At 36.4% G+C, this 17,915-nt stretch overlaps 3 protein-coding genes and 2 pseudogenes across 3 annotated transcripts; all 5 read right to left on the reverse strand.

Annotated features, from left to right (window-relative positions):
• Positions 1-1,062: 1,062 nt before the first annotated feature.
• Positions 1,063-3,179, reverse strand: LOC137724804 (uncharacterized; annotated as a pseudogene).
• Positions 3,180-7,416: 4,237 nt separating this feature from the next.
• LOC137724341 (uncharacterized) lies at positions 7,417-7,986 on the reverse strand. Its single transcript, XM_068463081.2, has one exon. It carries the CDS (start codon positions 7,984-7,986, stop codon positions 7,417-7,419), a length of 570 nt encoding a protein of 189 aa, XP_068319182.2.
• A 2,329-nt stretch (positions 7,987-10,315) lies between these two features.
• LOC137724340 (uncharacterized) lies at positions 10,316-10,885 on the reverse strand. The gene has a single exon (XM_068463080.2). The coding sequence runs from the start codon at positions 10,883-10,885 to the stop codon at positions 10,316-10,318; it is 570 nt and encodes a 189-aa protein (XP_068319181.2).
• A 2,291-nt stretch (positions 10,886-13,176) lies between these two features.
• On the reverse strand, positions 13,177-13,746 carry LOC137724339 (uncharacterized). Its single transcript, XM_068463079.2, has one exon. The coding sequence runs from the start codon at positions 13,744-13,746 to the stop codon at positions 13,177-13,179; it is 570 nt and encodes a 189-aa protein (XP_068319180.2).
• Positions 13,747-15,997: 2,251 nt separating this feature from the next.
• Positions 15,998-16,567, reverse strand: LOC137724557 (uncharacterized; annotated as a pseudogene).
• Between the last annotated feature and the right edge of the window lie 1,348 nt (positions 16,568-17,915).

A 17,915-nucleotide genomic window follows, 5' to 3' on the forward strand; every position in this document is an offset into this window, starting at 1 on the left:
AGGAGAATCAGCACATTGGCACTGGACCTTGAGTTGGAAGTGGTGTGGTGGTGCGCGATCCTTTTTTTTGAGTTGTTGAAATTCCCATCAATAAATTATGTCTCCTTTTTGCATGGATAGAGATAAGGACGAGATTCCCACAGCATCGCGGCAATTCAATTACTGAGCCAACTTCGTCTATGAACTCAAGTCTTCCTTTTGACCCATGTACCCTATCAACGGAAGGGTGTACGATAAACCAGACTTTAGATCTCTTTCTTGCCAATTGACTTTTTCTTCGTGTGATTGTATACCTAAAACTTATTGAAAGCTGAAAGCAGTAGAAAAGTGGAGAAAAAAAAATCCAAACCTCAAGTTATATAATGCACAATGCCATTCTCGTATATGCACAATGCCATGCGTTCTTTTCTTCATCTTTTCAAATTTGAATAATCAACACAGGATTATAGTTTGAAAGTTTCCACTAATGATGTCAAGATTAAACATGCATAGCATATTGTGTTCCTAAGCATTCAACGTTTAGTACTGGGTATATGTGTAGTATGGACAACCAAAATAGCAACACAGAAGGATTCAATATTAAAACAGCTTTTTGTTTTCTTACATTAATCTTTCATTCTTGTCTTTCCTTTTACAAATTAAATATACTGTAATTATATGTATATTATTCGGTATTTAAGTGATGCATATTGAATTTAATACATGGTTCACATATCTCTTCTAGATATGGAATAGCTGGGAACAGGGCCGGCCCTGAGATTTCAGGGGCTCTGTGCAAAAGTCAATTGGAGGCCCTAAAAAGTACTTAAGAATTTTTTTTTTTTTGTTCAAAAAAATAATTTTAGTTTCCATTTGAGTTTCTTTAAATTCTAATAGCACAAACAAATTTAACAAATCAATAAGTGGAAAGGTGGCGTATTGTTTTTCCTTAACTATTTAGAGGGTCAAGGTTCAAATTTTCATATTATTATGTGAAATTTTTATATTATTTTGTGAAAACTTATGCATTTAATAAAAATAAACTGAAAAAAAAAAGATGGAGACAAGTTTCTAACCCATCACCTAGGCCAATGTAAAGAAGATGTAATACCACTTGCACTTAGACTCATGTTTATAATGTTCTACACGTACTGCTATATATACGTATATACATGCAAATTTGAAAAATCGGGGGCCCTTCCGATTTGGGGGCCCTGTGCGGTGGCACCACTTGCACCCCCTATGGGCCGACCCTGTCTGGGAAGTATTGAGGAATGCAACATCCCTATATAACATAGTCAAGAAGTTTGTCGAAGACACTAAATCAAGAAGTTCAATTACGGTAGAGGTCAATGCTTTTTCGCAACAATTTCATCTTGTACTTATGTGAGTATTTAGGAGACTGATTTGTCATTATCTTTGATCCCCCACATTGAGAAAGTGAAGCCGTCTACCGCAAAATCATATGAATCTGCACATCGTTTTACTGTTCCAGAGCCTTTAACAATATTGTTGCCGGTGGTGTTGAGTGTATTGACAAAGAAAGCTTTGCTTTGTTGTGCATTTGTTAGTGCTAATTTAAGAATGGTTGTGTTAAGATCCTTGAGATTAGATGCTGATCGTGTTGGGAAATCTTTCCAAAGAGATTTTATGCATCGCTTGTAGTTGTAGCCGAATTGGTCTTGGGTTTGCTTGCAAACACTTCTAATTAAAGAAGACGCTATTGCATTTGCAAATGGTGTTGGAAACGATGAGATACTGTTGACCCTAAAAATTACAAAGCCTACGTGGTGCGCAGGCAGAGTAACTAATGAGCAAACTACGTTCTTCGATTGATGTGAGGCGTGCCGACTCTTCAACCGAGCCTGGTCGAGGAGTGCAATTTGCTGATGTTGCGTTGAGCGCATTGCTGACTTCTTGATCCTGCGATTGCGGCCGAGGAAGGAACAAGTCTCGGCCTTTGGATTCTCGAGCTTGAAGACAAGCCCGCTAGTTCTACGAAGTTCACGAATCGTCAATGCTGAATTTGGTCACAGTGATTATATTCGTGAGAGTATAAGCACATCGAATCGACACCAAACTATATGGGCACAAGTACTTAAAGGAGATATATATCTTGATGGTAAATGTGGTTCGGCTGTCAGAATGTCGAACTTTGAAACCCCTTTGTGAGTATCCAATCATAAAATCACTCGGCGTTCAACGTGCCAAATGTAGTGTTATTAAGATGACCTCTGCCAATAAGGATTCGGTCTCAACCGAGACTTGGATAGGTAACCAGTCGACCTCGACGCAGTGCTATTTATCCAAACCGAATGTGCTCCTTGGTCGGCTGATTGTATGACAATAGTGCTGTTTATCCAAACTGAAGATGTTCACTGGTTGCCTTAACAGTGCTATTTATCCAAACTGAAGATGTGTTGGCGGAAAAAGAAAATAAAAAATCTCAAGATGTTTGAGAGGTTTGCACAGGGCAATTGTGTGTTGAATTGGAGGGGGCTTGAATGATGCATTCTGCTCTCTATTTATAGCATCAAATCCTCTTTAAGATCAAGTTGAAACCACATTCGGATTAGGACTTCTTATTCTGATCCAACTTTATCTCAACTAGTCCTACTCCTATTAGGATTTTGAACTCACCCCCCTTTCAGGCCGTATTCATTGCCGACCGAGAATCCATATTGCATTAGGACCCCTTATCATATTGGGACTTCGACCCATCCGCTCATCCAAACTACTCCTTCTTGCAATAGGACTCGACCACCTTTACTGAATGGCCCGGGACCACCAGGCAGCCCATGATATATTTGAAAAAGCTTTGGACCGAACATAAACCTACGCTCGGCCCAATAATATTATTTTTGGGCCTAAACAGATACATAAGAGCAAGGATGCAATGAAAGTTGCATATCCGATTGAGAAGTCCAATGCTCAAGGTGTATGTTTCTTAAATTGATGCTAAAGTGGTTAGAAATGATTTGTTTGGTTTAAGAAATGGATGAACGGAGATCATATTATAAACAACGCAAGGAGGGGGTATGGGTCTAAATTTAGGAGCGCAGGAGGAAAAAAAACTCATTTTTATTTACGTATTTAGTCTTCTGGTCCTTTAGTTTTTGTTTTACCTCTAACGTACTTACTGATAACACACTGAATGCAAACCACCTAAGCTATTCTAGTTTAATTAACCAACTCCTCATTTCTAGAAACTCCAACATAATCAAGAGTGATGCGTACTTAACAAAAGGATTTTTTTAATTAGATCGCAAGGATTAATTTAAGTCATTTCATTTGTTTTTTTACAAATTCAGTTACAACCATATTTATTTATCAATATATATATATATATATATATAATGTTAGAAGAATTTAAAAAATTCAAATTGATAGTATTAGAGGAGTCTCTTCCAGCCAATTACATCGTCTTCGGTTAGCAGCTTAAGAGGACTAAGCCCTATTAAGCGAGGTTACGATAAGTGGCCTACGAGCGTGGGGACATAGACTCCTGACGCGAAAGTCCAATGCCTCGTCCGGCCTCCGGAAAGTTTATCCAACCTAAAGGTTGTGGGTTATAACATTCAAACCTGGGCTTTATACCATTCGAATGAATAATTAAAAGGGCGATCCGTAAATCAGCTGAGGGAACATAATCAAGAAAATTTATTTTTGATTTCCAGACATAATCCGTTCACACCAATGTTTTAAACACCCCTAGGTCGTTATCGATAACCGGGTAGGGTCGTAAATGGTGGCCTAGGATGTTTTTTTTCTTTTTATCTTAATTAAATTTATTATATGACATACAAATAAGTGTGTGTGTGTGTGTATTTAAAATAAATAAATAAAAATATACATGTAATGGGGAAACTTAAAATGCAAAATATAAATAAATTATAAAGTTCTACAATTTATTGAAAACATCAAAGAACTATCACTGTGACATCCCGTCCCGGAAATATCAAAACGTACATGTGAAAAGACATTTTTGCCCCTAGTTCGTTTTCATTTTGTTTATTGGTTGTTTGTGTGCCTCGTTGGCATGTTTGGAACCACACACACCCAGCCACACACTCCACTTCTCCCTGTCCCTTTCCCTGTCTCTATCTCTCTCCCGAGTCCTCTATCTTTCTTCTTCTTCCTTCAACGTACGGACACACACACAACTACACCAAATCATCACAGATCGAGGAAACTAAGGACACCTTCGAACTCGTGAAGCTCGTGTGAGTGCAACCATACCATTTTCAGGTGAGAAATCCTTCGTTTTCACGTCGATTCGAGGTGGTCCGATTTGAGTATTATTCATGCAAACATTAATCTAGTACGTTTTTGGAATTTTGAAGCTCGTAGATGTCTTAGTGAGGTCCCAAGGAGCCTTGGAGTGCTTCGTTGGACGAATTTGGACGTCGGGTTAGCTTGGTTCGAAGTTGGCCGGTTTTTGAGTTTGGAGACAGGTATGATCGCGTGGTTTTTAGCTTTTAAAAGTAGTATATCGTGGTTCTACTAGTCCTAAGCTTCAATTTGGCGTTTGAATCATGGAAAATGGTTGAGAAACGAGTGAGAAAACAAGATTTGAAGTTTTCCGGCGACGTCGCCGGCGCCGGAGGCTCGCCGGAGAAGGTGACGGAATATTCCGTCAAATCTGACGGAATATTCCTGACGCCGTTGACGGAATCCGTTAGAACTAACGGAATATTCCTCACGGCGTCAGTTGACGCCGTCCGTGTGCACCGCACGTGCCTGCGCGTGGCCGGCGCGTGGGGGCGCGTGCGGCGGAGAAAATTTTTTCTAAAAATATGGTTATGATCCTGAGGTTGTGTAGAGCACGTTGGTATATTCATTTGTCCATTTTGAGCAATGTATGAGAAGTTATTACGAAAGTTAGGTTATGTGCTTTAAAGTTAACGTTTTTATAGTTATTTCGCATATAGGTGACACGTATTCCGAGGACGAGCGTGCGCACTCGAGGCAGGGGGGCTACGACCCTTCCACTTACCAGTGAGTGGGCTTTTGTTTTCCGTATATACCTATATACATTTATTTTTCCCAGAAATGGTTTAAAAAGGGTTAAGTGTTTTATGCCATGCACCATATTATTATCGTTTATGCATCATTGCGTACATTAGTAGTGGTACACATATACATATGCATATTTGGTGATGTGGACGCACAGGTAAGTGCCAGGTAAGTAGTATACATGTTTACATTTCAGTAGTGGATTGAGATGCTTAGAGAGCTCATAACCTGCACCCCCGGTGTTAGTGCTCCCGCCCAGAGTAGGGCACAGTCCTTCACGTGATGTTCACCTCCCGCACCACACGCTCAGCTTGGATCCAAGTTAGGTGCACAGTCCTGTCGTATAGACCACTTTAGGTGGTTCCGACTCGTAGGTGACCCGCGATTATTCGCACAGCCTTCACGTGATCGTAGCACTAGAACGTATATATATATTACACCCAGGCCTGTCGTACAGACCACTTTAGGTGGTTCCGACTCGTGGGCAGGTTCAGTTATTGAGTTGAGATTTGAGCTCTATATGCAGCCGTACAGGTCACGTTAGGTGACTCCGGCTGCCAGATTACATGTTATTGATTTGATTTATACCTGAGCACTTGCATTTCATTATGAGGATGCGACATGGCATATTCTTGAGCATGATTGGAATACCTATACATACGTATATATGTTATTTTCTGGGAAGTATACAGGTTTTACGGCGAGGGGTTAGAAAGTATTTTACTAAATGGTTTTAGAAAAGATTTGTTTTTGCCCACTCACGCTTTTGTTTTGCGCCCCTCCAGGTTCTAGTTGCTTAGCAGTTTCGGTGGTCTCCCAGAGGGTTCTTCCGGTTTTTCTGACAGACACTCACCAGCGTAGGGTCACCTTCGGGTGTACTTATGTCGCAACTTTTCTTTTGGACTGCTGTAGTCTTGCTCTGAATTTGTATCTCACTTACGCTAGCACTTGTTTTAGTACTTTGCATGCTAGTTTTTAAATTATTTGTACTTTTACATTACTATCTTATTAGCTTCCGCACGTGCACATGGTTACGTCACCTTCGTGTGACGGCCAGCATGCCCTGATCTCGGTCGGGGTGTGTCAATCACACAGAGAGACGACCACATTGTATTCTTGGTTTCCTTTTTTCTGTAAGGGATGGTGAGTCAAGACTCAAAGTCAATTAAAAAAACAAAAAAAAAATAGCTATTCCACCTAGACCCACGTAGATGCCACACCTAATTTTCCAACTGTCTAGTTATGAATCGAGGTGTTGGTCAGTTGTCTAGACCAATGTTTAGAACTTTGATTCACACTGCTTTCACCATCTTTCCTACGCCTATCTTCATTGATCTTCAGATCACATATTTTTCATCCATCTATATAATTAAAAATAAAATTGAAAACTTAAAATGAATTGGTTATCAAACTAGCTCTTAAGTTTTAATTTTTTACCAAAACGTAGTGAGGGCTTATAGAAACCTAATATATTCCACTGTCGAAGTCGAAGCCCATATTGAAAGTTATCAATTTGTTTTTGCTACAACGGATGTGATCGATATTAAGGTTTCACTAGTCTCTAAAAGTGGAACACGACTTGCTGGAATGCACCCACCCATTTTCCAATGGTGGAAAGTACTACCCTTTGCTTCTAGAAGAGTTAGCATATTGGCATCGGACCTTGAGTTGGAAGTGGTATGGTGGTCCGCGGTCCTTTTGTTTGTTTTTTTTGTTTTTTCAGTTGTTCAAAATGCCATCAACAAATTCTCTCTTTTTTGCACGAATAGAGATGAAGGACAGGATTCCCACAGCACCGCGGCATTTCATTTACCGAGCCAACTTTGTCTCTGAACTCAAGTCTTCCCTTTCACCCGTGTATCCTATCAACAGAAGTGTGTACAACGAACCAGACTTTAGATCACTTTCTTGCCAATAGGCTTTTTCTTCGTGTGATTGTATACCTAAAACTCATTGAAAGCAGAAAACAGTAGAAGAGTGCAGAAAAAGAAAATCCAAACCTCAAAAGTCAAAAGTGTAATTGTATCAGTATCAATGTGACTCCTTGTTGTGCGGTCATTTGAAGTGTTATTCTGGTTACATATGCACATTGCCATGTGTTCTTTTCTTCATCTTTTCAAATTTGAATAATCAACAGCGAATTATAGTTTGAAAGTTTCCACTGATGTTGCCAAGATTAAACATGCATAGCATATTGTGTTCTTAAGAATTCAAAGTGTAGTATATCTGGGTATGTGTGTAGTATGGACAACCAAAATAGCAACACTGAAGGATTCAATATTAAAACAGCTTTTTGTTTTATTAGATTCATTTTTCATTCTTTTCTTTCCTTTTACAAATTAAATATACAGTAATTATATGTATATTATTTAGTATTTAAGTAATGCATATTGAATTTAATACATTGTTCATGTATCTTTTCTAGATATGGAATAGCTGGGAAGTAATGAGGAATGCAACATCCCTATACAACATGGTCAAGAAATTTGTCGAAGATACTAAATAAGGAAGTTCAATTTCAGTAGAGGTCAATGCTTTTTCGCAGCGGACAATTTCGTCTTGTACTTGTGTGAGTATTTGGTAGACTGATTTGTCATTATCTTTGATCCCTCGCACTGAGAAAGCAAAACCGTCTACCGCAAAATCATATGAATCTGCACATTGTTTTACTGCTCCAGAGCCCTTAACAATATTGTTGCTGGTGGTGTTGAGCACATTGACAAAGAAAGCTTTGCTTTGTCGTGCATTTGTTAGTGCTAATATAAGAATGGTTGTGTCAAGATCTTTGAGATTAGATGCTGATCGAGTTGGGATATCTTTCCAAAGAGATTTTACACATCGCTTGTAGTTGTAGCCGAATTGGTCTTGGGTTTGCTTACAAACACTTCTAATTAATGAAGACGCTCTTGCATTTGCAAATGGTGTTGGAGACGATGAGAGACATAAGAGCAAGGATGCAAGGAAAGTTGCATATCCGATTGAGAAGTCCATTGCTCAAGGTGTATGTTTCTTAAATTGATGCTAAAGTGATTATAAATTATTTGTTTGGTATAAGCAATGGATGAACGGAGATCATATTATAAACAACTCAAGGAGGGGGTATGGGTCTAAATTAAGGAGCGTTGGTGGCAAAGAAACCCATTTCTTTTGACGTATTTAGTTTTTTAGTCCTTTAGTTTTTTTTCTTTCTTCAACTTACTAACTGATAACACACTGGTTGCAAACCACCTACCTATTCTAGTTTAATTAACCAACTCCTCATTTCTAGAAACCCCATCATAACCAAAAGTGATGCATGCTTATCAAAAGGATTTTTTTTTTTTTTTTTATTACATCGCAAGGATTAATTTAAATCATTTCATTTGTTTTTTTTACAAAGTCATTTAAATCCATATTTATTTATCAATATATATGGTGTTAGAAGAATCTAAAAAATTCAAATCGATAGTATTAGAGGTGTATCTTTTAACCTATTCCGTCATTTTCGGTTAGCAGCTTAGGTGGACTGAGCCCTATTAAGCGAGGTTACAATAAGTGGCCTACAGGCGTGGGGACATGGACTCTTGACCCAGAAGTCCAACGCGTCATCCAGCCTCAGGAAAGTTTATCCAACCTAAGGGTTGTGGGTTATAATATTCAAACCTGGGCTTTACACCATTCGAAGGAATAATCAAAAGGGCTATCCGTAAATCAACTAAGGGAGCATAATCAAGAAATTTTGTTTCTGAATTCCAGACATACTCCGTTCACACCAATGTTTTAAACGTCACTAGGTCGTTGAGCGGCAGGTAGGGTCTTAATTGGTGGCCTAGGATTTTTTTTTTTATCTTAATTAAATTTATTATATGACATACAAATAAGTGTGTGTGTGTGTGTATATATATATATATATTTAAAATATATATATATATATACACACACACACACACATACTTGTAATGGGGAAACTTAAAATGCAAAATTTAAATAAATTATAAAGTTCTACAATTTATTGATAACATCAAAGAACTATCACAAAGAGAGACGACCACATCGTATTTCTTCGTTTCCTTTTTTCTGTCAGGGAAACGATGAGTCAAGACTCAAAGTCAATTAAAAAAAGAAAGGAAACACCTATTCCACCTAGACTCACATAGATGTCATACCTGATTTTCCAACCGTCTAGTTATTAATCGAGGTGTTGGTCAGCTGTCTAGACCACTTTTTAGAACACTGATTCACACTGTTTTCACCATCTATCCTTCGCATACATTGATCTTCAGATCACATATTTTCCGTCCATCTATATAATTAAAAATAAAATAAAAAAGTTAAAATGAATTGGTTATCAAACTAGCTCTTAAGTTTTAATTTTGTACCAAAATGTAGTGTGGGCTTATAGAAACCTAATGCATTCCACTGTCGAAGTCGAAGCCCATATTGGAAGTTATCAATTTGTTTTTGCTACAACTGATGTGATCGATATTAAGGTTTCACTAGTCTCTAAAAGTGGAACACGACTTGCTAGAATGAAACCACCAGTTTTCTAATGGTGGAAAGTACTACCCTTTGCTTCTAGAAGAGTTAGCATATTGGCATCCGACCTTGTGTTGGAAGTGGTATGGTGGTGCGTGGTCCTTTATATTGTTTTTTTTTTTTTTTTTTTTTTTTTAACAAATTCTCTCTTTTTTGCACGGATAGAGATGAAGGACAAGATTCCCACAGCACCGCGACAATTCAATTATCGAGCCAACTTTGTCTCTGAACTCAAGTCTTCCCTGTATCCTATCAATGGAAGGGTGCACACCTAACCAGACTTTAGATCTCTTTCTTGTCAATTGGCTTTTTCTTCGTATAGTATACGTAAAACTCATTGAAAGCGAAAAGCAGTAAATCCAAACCTCAAAACTCAAAAATATAATTGTATCAGTATCAATGTGACTCCATGTTGTGTGGTCATTTGAAATGCTCTTCGGTTATATATGCACATTGCCATGCTCTTCGGTTATATATGCACATTGCCATGCGTTCTTTTATTCATTTTTCAAATTTGAATAATCAACAAAGAATTATAGTTTGAAAGTTTCCACTGATGCTTAAACATGCATAGCATATTGTGTTCTTAAGAATTCAATGTGTAGTATATCTGGGAATGGGTGTAGTATGGACAACCAAAATAGCAACACAGAAGGATTCAATATTAAATCAGCTTTTTGTTTTCTTACATTCATTTTTCATTCTTTTCTTTCCTTTTACAAATTAAATATACAGTAATTATATGTATATTATTTAGTATTTAAGTAATGCATACTGAATTTAATACATTGTTCATGTATCTTTTCTAGATATGGAATAGTTGGGAAGTAATGAGGAATGCAACATCCCTATATAAAATGGTCAAGAAAGTTGTCGAAGATACTAAATAAGGAAGTTCAATTTTGGTAGAGGTCAATGCTTTTTTGCAACGAACAATTTCGTCTTGTACTTGTGTGAGTATTTGGGAGACTGATTTATCATTATCTTTGATCCCTCGCACTGAGAAAGCGAGACCGTCTACTGCAAAATCATATGAATTAGCACATTGTTTTACTGCTCCGGAGCCCTTAACAATATTGTTGCCAGTGGTGTTGAGCGCATTGACAAAGAAAGCTTTGCTTTTTTGTGCATTTGTTAGTGCTAATTTAAGAATGGTTGTGTCAAGATCTTTGAGATTAGATGCTGATCGAGTTGGGATATCTTTCCAAAGAGATTTTACACATCGCTTGTAGTTGTAGCCGAATTGGTCTTGGGTTTGCTTGCAAACACTTCTAATTAATGAAGACGCTCTTGCATTTGTAAATGGTGTTGGAGATGATGAGAGACATAAGAGCAAGGATGCAATGAAAGTTGCATATCCAATTGAGGAGTCCATTGCTCAAGGTGTATTTTTCTTAAATTGATGCTAAAGTGATTATAAATTATTTGTTTGGTTTAAGCAATGGATGAACGGAGATCATATTATAAACAACTCAAGGAGGGGGTATGGGTCTAAATTAAGGACCATTTCTTTTGACGTGTTTAGTTTTTTTTCTTTCTTCAACGTACGAACTGATAACACACTGGAAGCAAACCACCTACCTATTCTAGTTTAATTAACCAACTCCTCGTTTCTAGAAACCCCAACATAACCAAAAGTGATGCATGCTTATCAAAAGGATTTTTTTTTTATTAAATCGCAAGGATTAATTTAGGTCATTTTATTTGTTTTTTTACAAAGTCATTTACATCCATATTTGTTTATCAATATATATGATGTTAGAAGAATCTAAAAAATTCAAATTGATAGTATTAGAGGAGTCTCTTTTAACCTATTATGTAGCGTTCGGTTAGCAGCTTAGGTGGACTGAGCCCTATTAAGCAAGGTTACAATAAGCGGCCTACGGTCGTGGGGACATGGACTTGAACCAGAAGTCCAGCGCCTCATCCAGCCTTTCGAAAGTTTATCCAACCTAAGGGTTGTGGGTTATAACATTCAAACCTGGGCTTTACACCATTCGAAGGAATAATTAAATGGGCAATCTGTAAATCAGCTGAGGGAGCATAATCAAGAAATTTTGTTTTTGATTTCCAAACATACTTCGTTCACACCAATGTTTTAAACATCACTAGGTCGTTATCGAGCAGCAGGTAGGGTCTTAACTGGTGGCCTAGGATTTTTTATATTTTTTATCTTAATTAAATTTATTATATGACATACAAAACTCTGTGTGTGTGTGTGTGTATTTAAAAAAAATTATACTTGTAATGGGGAAACTAAAAATGCAAAATATAAATAAATTATAAAGTTTTACAATTTATGGAAAGCATCAAAGAACTATCGCAAAGAGAGACGACCGCATCGTATTCTTGGTTTCCTTTTTTCTGTCAAGGAAAAGGTGAGTCAAGACTCAAAGTTAATTAAAAAAAACAAAGGAAACACCTATTCCGCCTAGACCCACATAGATGCCGTACTTGATTTTCCAACCGTCTAGTTATTAATCATGGTGTTGGCCAACTATCTAGACCGCTTTTTTGAGCACCGATTCACACTACTTTCACCATCTATCCTTCGCTTATCTTCATTGATCTTCAGGGAACATATTTTTCATCCATCTATATAATTAAAAATAAAATTGAAAACTTAAAATGAATTGGTTATCAAACTGCCTCTTTAAGTTTTAATTTTGTACCAAAATGTAGTGAGGGCTTATAGAAACCTAATGTATTCCACTGTCGAAGTCGAAGCCCATATTGAAAGTTATCAATTTGTTTTTGCTACAATGGATGTGATCGATATTAAGGTTTCAGTAGTCTCTAAACGTGGAACACGACTTGCTGGAATGCACCCACCAGTTTTCCAATGATGGAAAGTACTACCCTTTGCTTCTAGGAGAGTCAGCCTTTTGGCATCGAACCTTGAGTTGGAAGTGTTGAGGTGGTGTGCGGTCCTTTTTTTCTTTTTTTTTTTTTTTTTTTGAGTTATTGAGTTTCCCATCAACAAGTTCTGTCTCTTTTTTGCACGGATAGAGATCATGAAGGACAAGATTCCCACAGCACCGTGGTAATTCAATTACCGAGCCAACTTTGTCTCTGAACTCAAGTCTTCCCTTTCACCCGTGTATCCTATCAACGGAAAGGTGCACGACGAACCAGACTTTAGATCACTTTCTTGCCAATAGGCTGTTTCTTCGTGTGATTGTATACCTAAAACTCATTGAAAGCAGAAAACAGTAGAAAAGTGCAGAAAAAGAAAATCCAAACCTCAAAAGCCAGAAGTGTAATTATATCAGTATCAATGTGACTCCATGTTGTGCGGTCATTTGAAATGTTATTCTGGTTATATATGCACATTGCCATGTGTTCTTTTCTTCATCTTTTCAAATTTGAATAATCAACAAAGAATTATAGTTTGAAAGTTTCCACTGATGTTGTCAAGATTAAACATGCATAGCATATTGTGTTCTTAAGAATTCAAAGTGTAGTATATGTGAGTATGTGTGTATAGTATGGACAACCAAAATAGCAACACAGAAGGATTCAATATTAAAACAGCTTTTTGTTTTCTTACATTAATTTTTCATTCTTTTCTTTCCTTTTACAAATTAAATATACAGTAATTATATGTGTATTATTTAGTATTTGAGTAATGCATACTGAATTTAATACATTGTTCACGTATCTTTTCTAGATATGGAATAGCTGGGAAGTAATGAGGAAGGCAACATCCCTATACAACATGGTCAAGAAATTTGTCGAAGATACTAAATAAGGAAGTTCAATTTCGGTAGAGGTCGATGCTTTTTCGCAACGAACAATTTCGTCTTGTACTTGCGTGAGTATTTGGGAGACTGATATGTCATTATCTTTGATCCCTCGCACTGAGAAAGCAAAACCATCTACCGCAAAATCATATGAATCTGCACATTGTTTTACTGCTCCGGAGCCCTTAACAATATTGTTGCCGGTGGTGTTGAGAGCATTGACAAAGAAAGCTTTGCTTTGTTGTGCATTTGTTAGTGCTAATTTAAGAATGGTTGTGTCAAGATCTTTGAGATTAGATGCTGATCGAGTCGGGATATCTTTCCAAAGAGATTTTACACATCGCTTGTAGTTGTAGCCGAATTGGTCTTGGGTTTGCTTGCAAACACTTCTAATTAATGAAGACGCTCTTGCATTTGCAAATAGTGTTGGAGACGATGAGAGACATAAGAGCAAGGATGCAACGAAAGTTGCATACCCCATTGAGAAGTCCATTGCTCAAGGTGTATGTTTCTTAAATTGATGCTAAAGTGATTATAAATTATATGTTTGGTTTAAGCAATGGGTAAACGGAGATCATATTATAAACAACGCAAGGAGAGGGTATGGGTCTAAATTTAGGAGCGCAGGAGGTAAAAAAACCCATTTCTTTTGACGTGTTTAGTTTTCTGGTCTGTAGTTTTTGCTTTTCGTCTAACGTATTTACTGATAACACACTGGATGCAAACCACCTAACCTATTCTAGTTTAATTAACCAACTCCTCATTTCTAGAAACTCCAACATAACCAAAAGTGACGCATGCTTATCAAAAGGACTTTTTATTTTTGTATTAGATCGCAAGGATTAATTTAAGTCATTTCATTTGTTTTGTTACAAATTCAGTTACATCCATATTTATTTATCAATATATATAATGTTAGAAGAATCTGAAAAATTCAAATTGATAGTATTGGAGGAGTTTTTTTAGCCCATTTCATCTTGTTCAGTTAGCAGCTTAGGAGAACCGAGACCTATTAAGCAAGGTTACAACCCCTGGCCTAAAAGTCCAGCACCTCGTCCGGCCTCCAAAAAGTTTATCCAACCTAAGGGTTGTTAGTTATAACATATTCAACCCTGGGCTTTACCCCATTCGAACGAATAATCAAAAGGTCGATCCGAAAATCAGCTGAGGGAACACAATCAAGAAATTTATTGTTTGATTTCCAGACATACTCCATTCACACTAATGTTTTAAGCATCGCTAGGTGGTTATCAAGTGGCGGGTAGGGTCCTAACTTGTGGCCTAGGATTTTTTTTTTTTATCTTAATTAAATTTATTATATGAAATATAAATAAGTGTATATTATATATTTAAAAAAATAAATAAAAATACACTTGAAATGAGGAAACTTAAAATGCAAAATATAAATAAATTATAAAGTACTACAATTTTTTGAAATCATCAAAGTACCATCGCAAAGAGAGACGACCACATCATATTCTTGGTTTGCTTTTCTCTATCTGCGAAAGGGTGAGTCAAGACTCAAAGTCAATAATAAAAAAACAAAAGAAACCCCTATTCCGCCTAGACCCATGTAGATGCGGTATCTGATTTTCTAATCATCTAGTAATTAATCGTGATGTTGGCCAGCTGTTTAGACCGTTTTTTAGAACATCAATTCACATTGCTTTCACCATCTATCCTTCGCCGATCTTCATTGATCTTCAGATCACATATTTTTCATCAATCTATATAATTAAAAATAAAATTAAAAACTTAAAACGAATTGGTTATCAACTAGCTCTTAAGTTTTAATTTTGTACAAAATGTAGTGAGGGCTTATAGAAGCCTAATATATTCCACTGTCGAAGTCGAAGCCCATGTTGAAAGTTATCAATTTGTTTTTGCTACAATGGATGTGATAGCTATTAAGGTTTCACTAGTCTCTAAAAGTGGAACACGACTTGCTGGAATGCACCCGCCAATTTTCCAATGGTGGAAAGTACTACCCTTCGCTTGTAGGAGAGTCAACATATTGGCACCGGACCTTGAGTTAAAAGTGGTGTGGTGGTGCACGGTACTTTTTTTTTTTTTTTTTTTTTTTTTTTGAGTTGTTAAAATTTCCAATAACAAATTTTGTCTCTGTTGCACGGATAGCGACAATTCAATTACCGAGCCAACTTCGTCTATGAACTCAAGTCTTCCCTTTGACCCATGTATCCTATCAACGGAAGGGTGCACAACGAAGTAGACTTCAGATCTCTTTTTTGCCAATTGGCTTTTTCTTCGTGTGATTGTGTACCCATAACTCATCTGAAAGCAGTAGAAAAGTGGGCAAAAAGAAAATCCAAACCTCAAAAGTCAGAAGTGTAATTGTATTAGTATCAATGTGACTGAGGTCATTTGAAATGCTATTCTGGTTATATATGCACACTGTCGTGCGTTCCTTCCTTCATCTTTTCAAAATTGAAGAATCAACAAAGAATTATAGTCTGAAAGTTTCCACTGATGCTGTCAAGATTAAACATGCATAGCATATTGTGTTCTTAAGAATTCAAAGTGTAGTATATCTAGATATATGTGTAGTATGGACAACCAATATAGCAACACAGAAGGATTCAATATTAAAATAGCTTTTTGTTTTCTTACAATAATTTTTCATTCTTTTCTCTTCTTTTACAAATTAAATATATAGTAACTATATGTATATTATGTAGTATTTAATTAATGCATAATGAATTTAATACATTGTTCACGTATCTTTTCTAGATATGAAATAACTGGGAAGTAACGAGGAATGCAACATCCCTGTATATCATGGTCAAGAAGTTTGTCGAAAATACTGAATAAGGAAGTTCAATTTCGGTAGAGATCAATGCTTTTTCGCAACGAACCATTTCGTCTTGTACTTGTGTGAGTATTTGGAAGACAGATTTGTCATTATCTTTGATCCCTCACACTGAGAAAGCGAAACCGTCTACCGCAAAATCATATGCATCTGCACATTGTTTTATTGCTACGGAGCCCTTAACAATATTGTTGCCGGTGGTGTTGAGTGCATTGACAAAGAAAGCTTTGCTTTGTTATGCATTTGTTAGTGCTAATTTAAGAATGGTTGTATCAAGGTCTTTGAGATTAGATGCTGAATGAGTTGGAATATCTTTCCAAAGAAATTTTACGCATTGCTTGTAGTTGTAGCGGAATTGGTCTTGGGTTTGCTTGCAAACACTTCCAATTAATGAAGACGCTCTTGCATTTGCAAATGGTGTTGGAGACAATGAGAGACATAAGAGCAAGGATGCACTGAAAGTTGCTTATCCGATTGAGGAGTCCATTGCTCAAGGTGTATGTTTCTTGAATTGATGCTAAAGTGATTATAAATTATTTGTTTGGTATAAGCAATGGATGAACGGAGATCATATTATAAACAACTCAAGGAGGGGGTATGGGACTAAATTTAGGAGCGTAGAAGGTAAAGAAACCCATTTCTTTTGACGTGTTTAGTTTTCTGGTCCTTTTAGTTTTTGTTTTTTCTCTTACGTACTAACTTATAATGCACTGGATGCAAACCACCAAACCTATTCTAGTTTAATTAACCAACTCATCCTTTCTGGAAACTCCAACATAACCAAAAGCGATGCGTGCTTATGAAAAGTTTTTTTCTAATTCCATCGCAAGGATTAATTTAGCCATTTCATTTGTTTTTTTTTTTTTTTTTTTTTTTTTTTGACAAATTCATCTCCATCTATATTTACTGATCAATATATATGATGTTAGAAGAATCTAAAAAATTCAAGTTGATAGTGATGTAGGAGTATCTTTTGGCCCATTTCGTCATGTTCGATTAGCAGCTTGGGAGGTTTGTGCCCCAGTAACCGGGGTTATGATAGGCGGCCTACGGACGTGGGGACATGGATCCCTAACTCAGAAGTCCAGCACCCTATTCGACCTCTAGAAAGTTTATCCAACCTAGGGGTTGTGGGTTATAATATTCAAACCTAACATTCAACGGTTAATTAGGTTCCTAACTATTGGCCTAGGGTTTTTTTTTTTTTTTTTTTTTTTTTTTTTTTTTTACCTTTATTAAATATATTATATGACCTATAAATAGGTTCATGTTGATACTTAAAATAAATAAATAAACGAACAATACTTGTAATGGAGAAACTTAAAATGCAAAATATAAATATAAATAAATTATAAAGTATTACAATTTATTGAAAACATTACAAAACTATCGCAAAGAGAGACAAACACATCGCATTGGATGCTAAACACCAAACCTATTCTAGTTTAATTTGTTTTGAACTGAAACCTGCTCCTCCTTTCTAGAACATGACAAAAAGTGAAGCATGCTTAACAAAAGGATTTTCTTTTTTTTTCTTTTTTTTTTATTATTAGATCTGTAGGATTAATTTAAGCCATTTTATTTGCTTAATTTTTACAAATTCATCTACATCCATATTTACTTATCGATAAATATAATATATATGCTTCTGAAGAATCTCAACAAATTTATATATTTGGAGTGCGTCTATCATAAGCGAAAACGGAAAAGAATATATGAAACAATATCCAACCTTTGCTAGACAAATGTTGGCATATTATTTGTTGCTTTTAAGTGCGACGGCACCTAGAGGTCTTCATCACCTTTTCCTAACCTTCCATCGGCATTTCTTTTCT

The sequence above is a fragment of the Pyrus communis genome, chromosome 5, assembly GCF_041283825.1.
Source record: "Pyrus communis isolate YQ-2024b chromosome 5, ASM4128382v1, whole genome shotgun sequence".
NCBI classification, from domain to species: Eukaryota; Viridiplantae; Streptophyta; class Magnoliopsida; order Rosales; family Rosaceae; genus Pyrus; species Pyrus communis.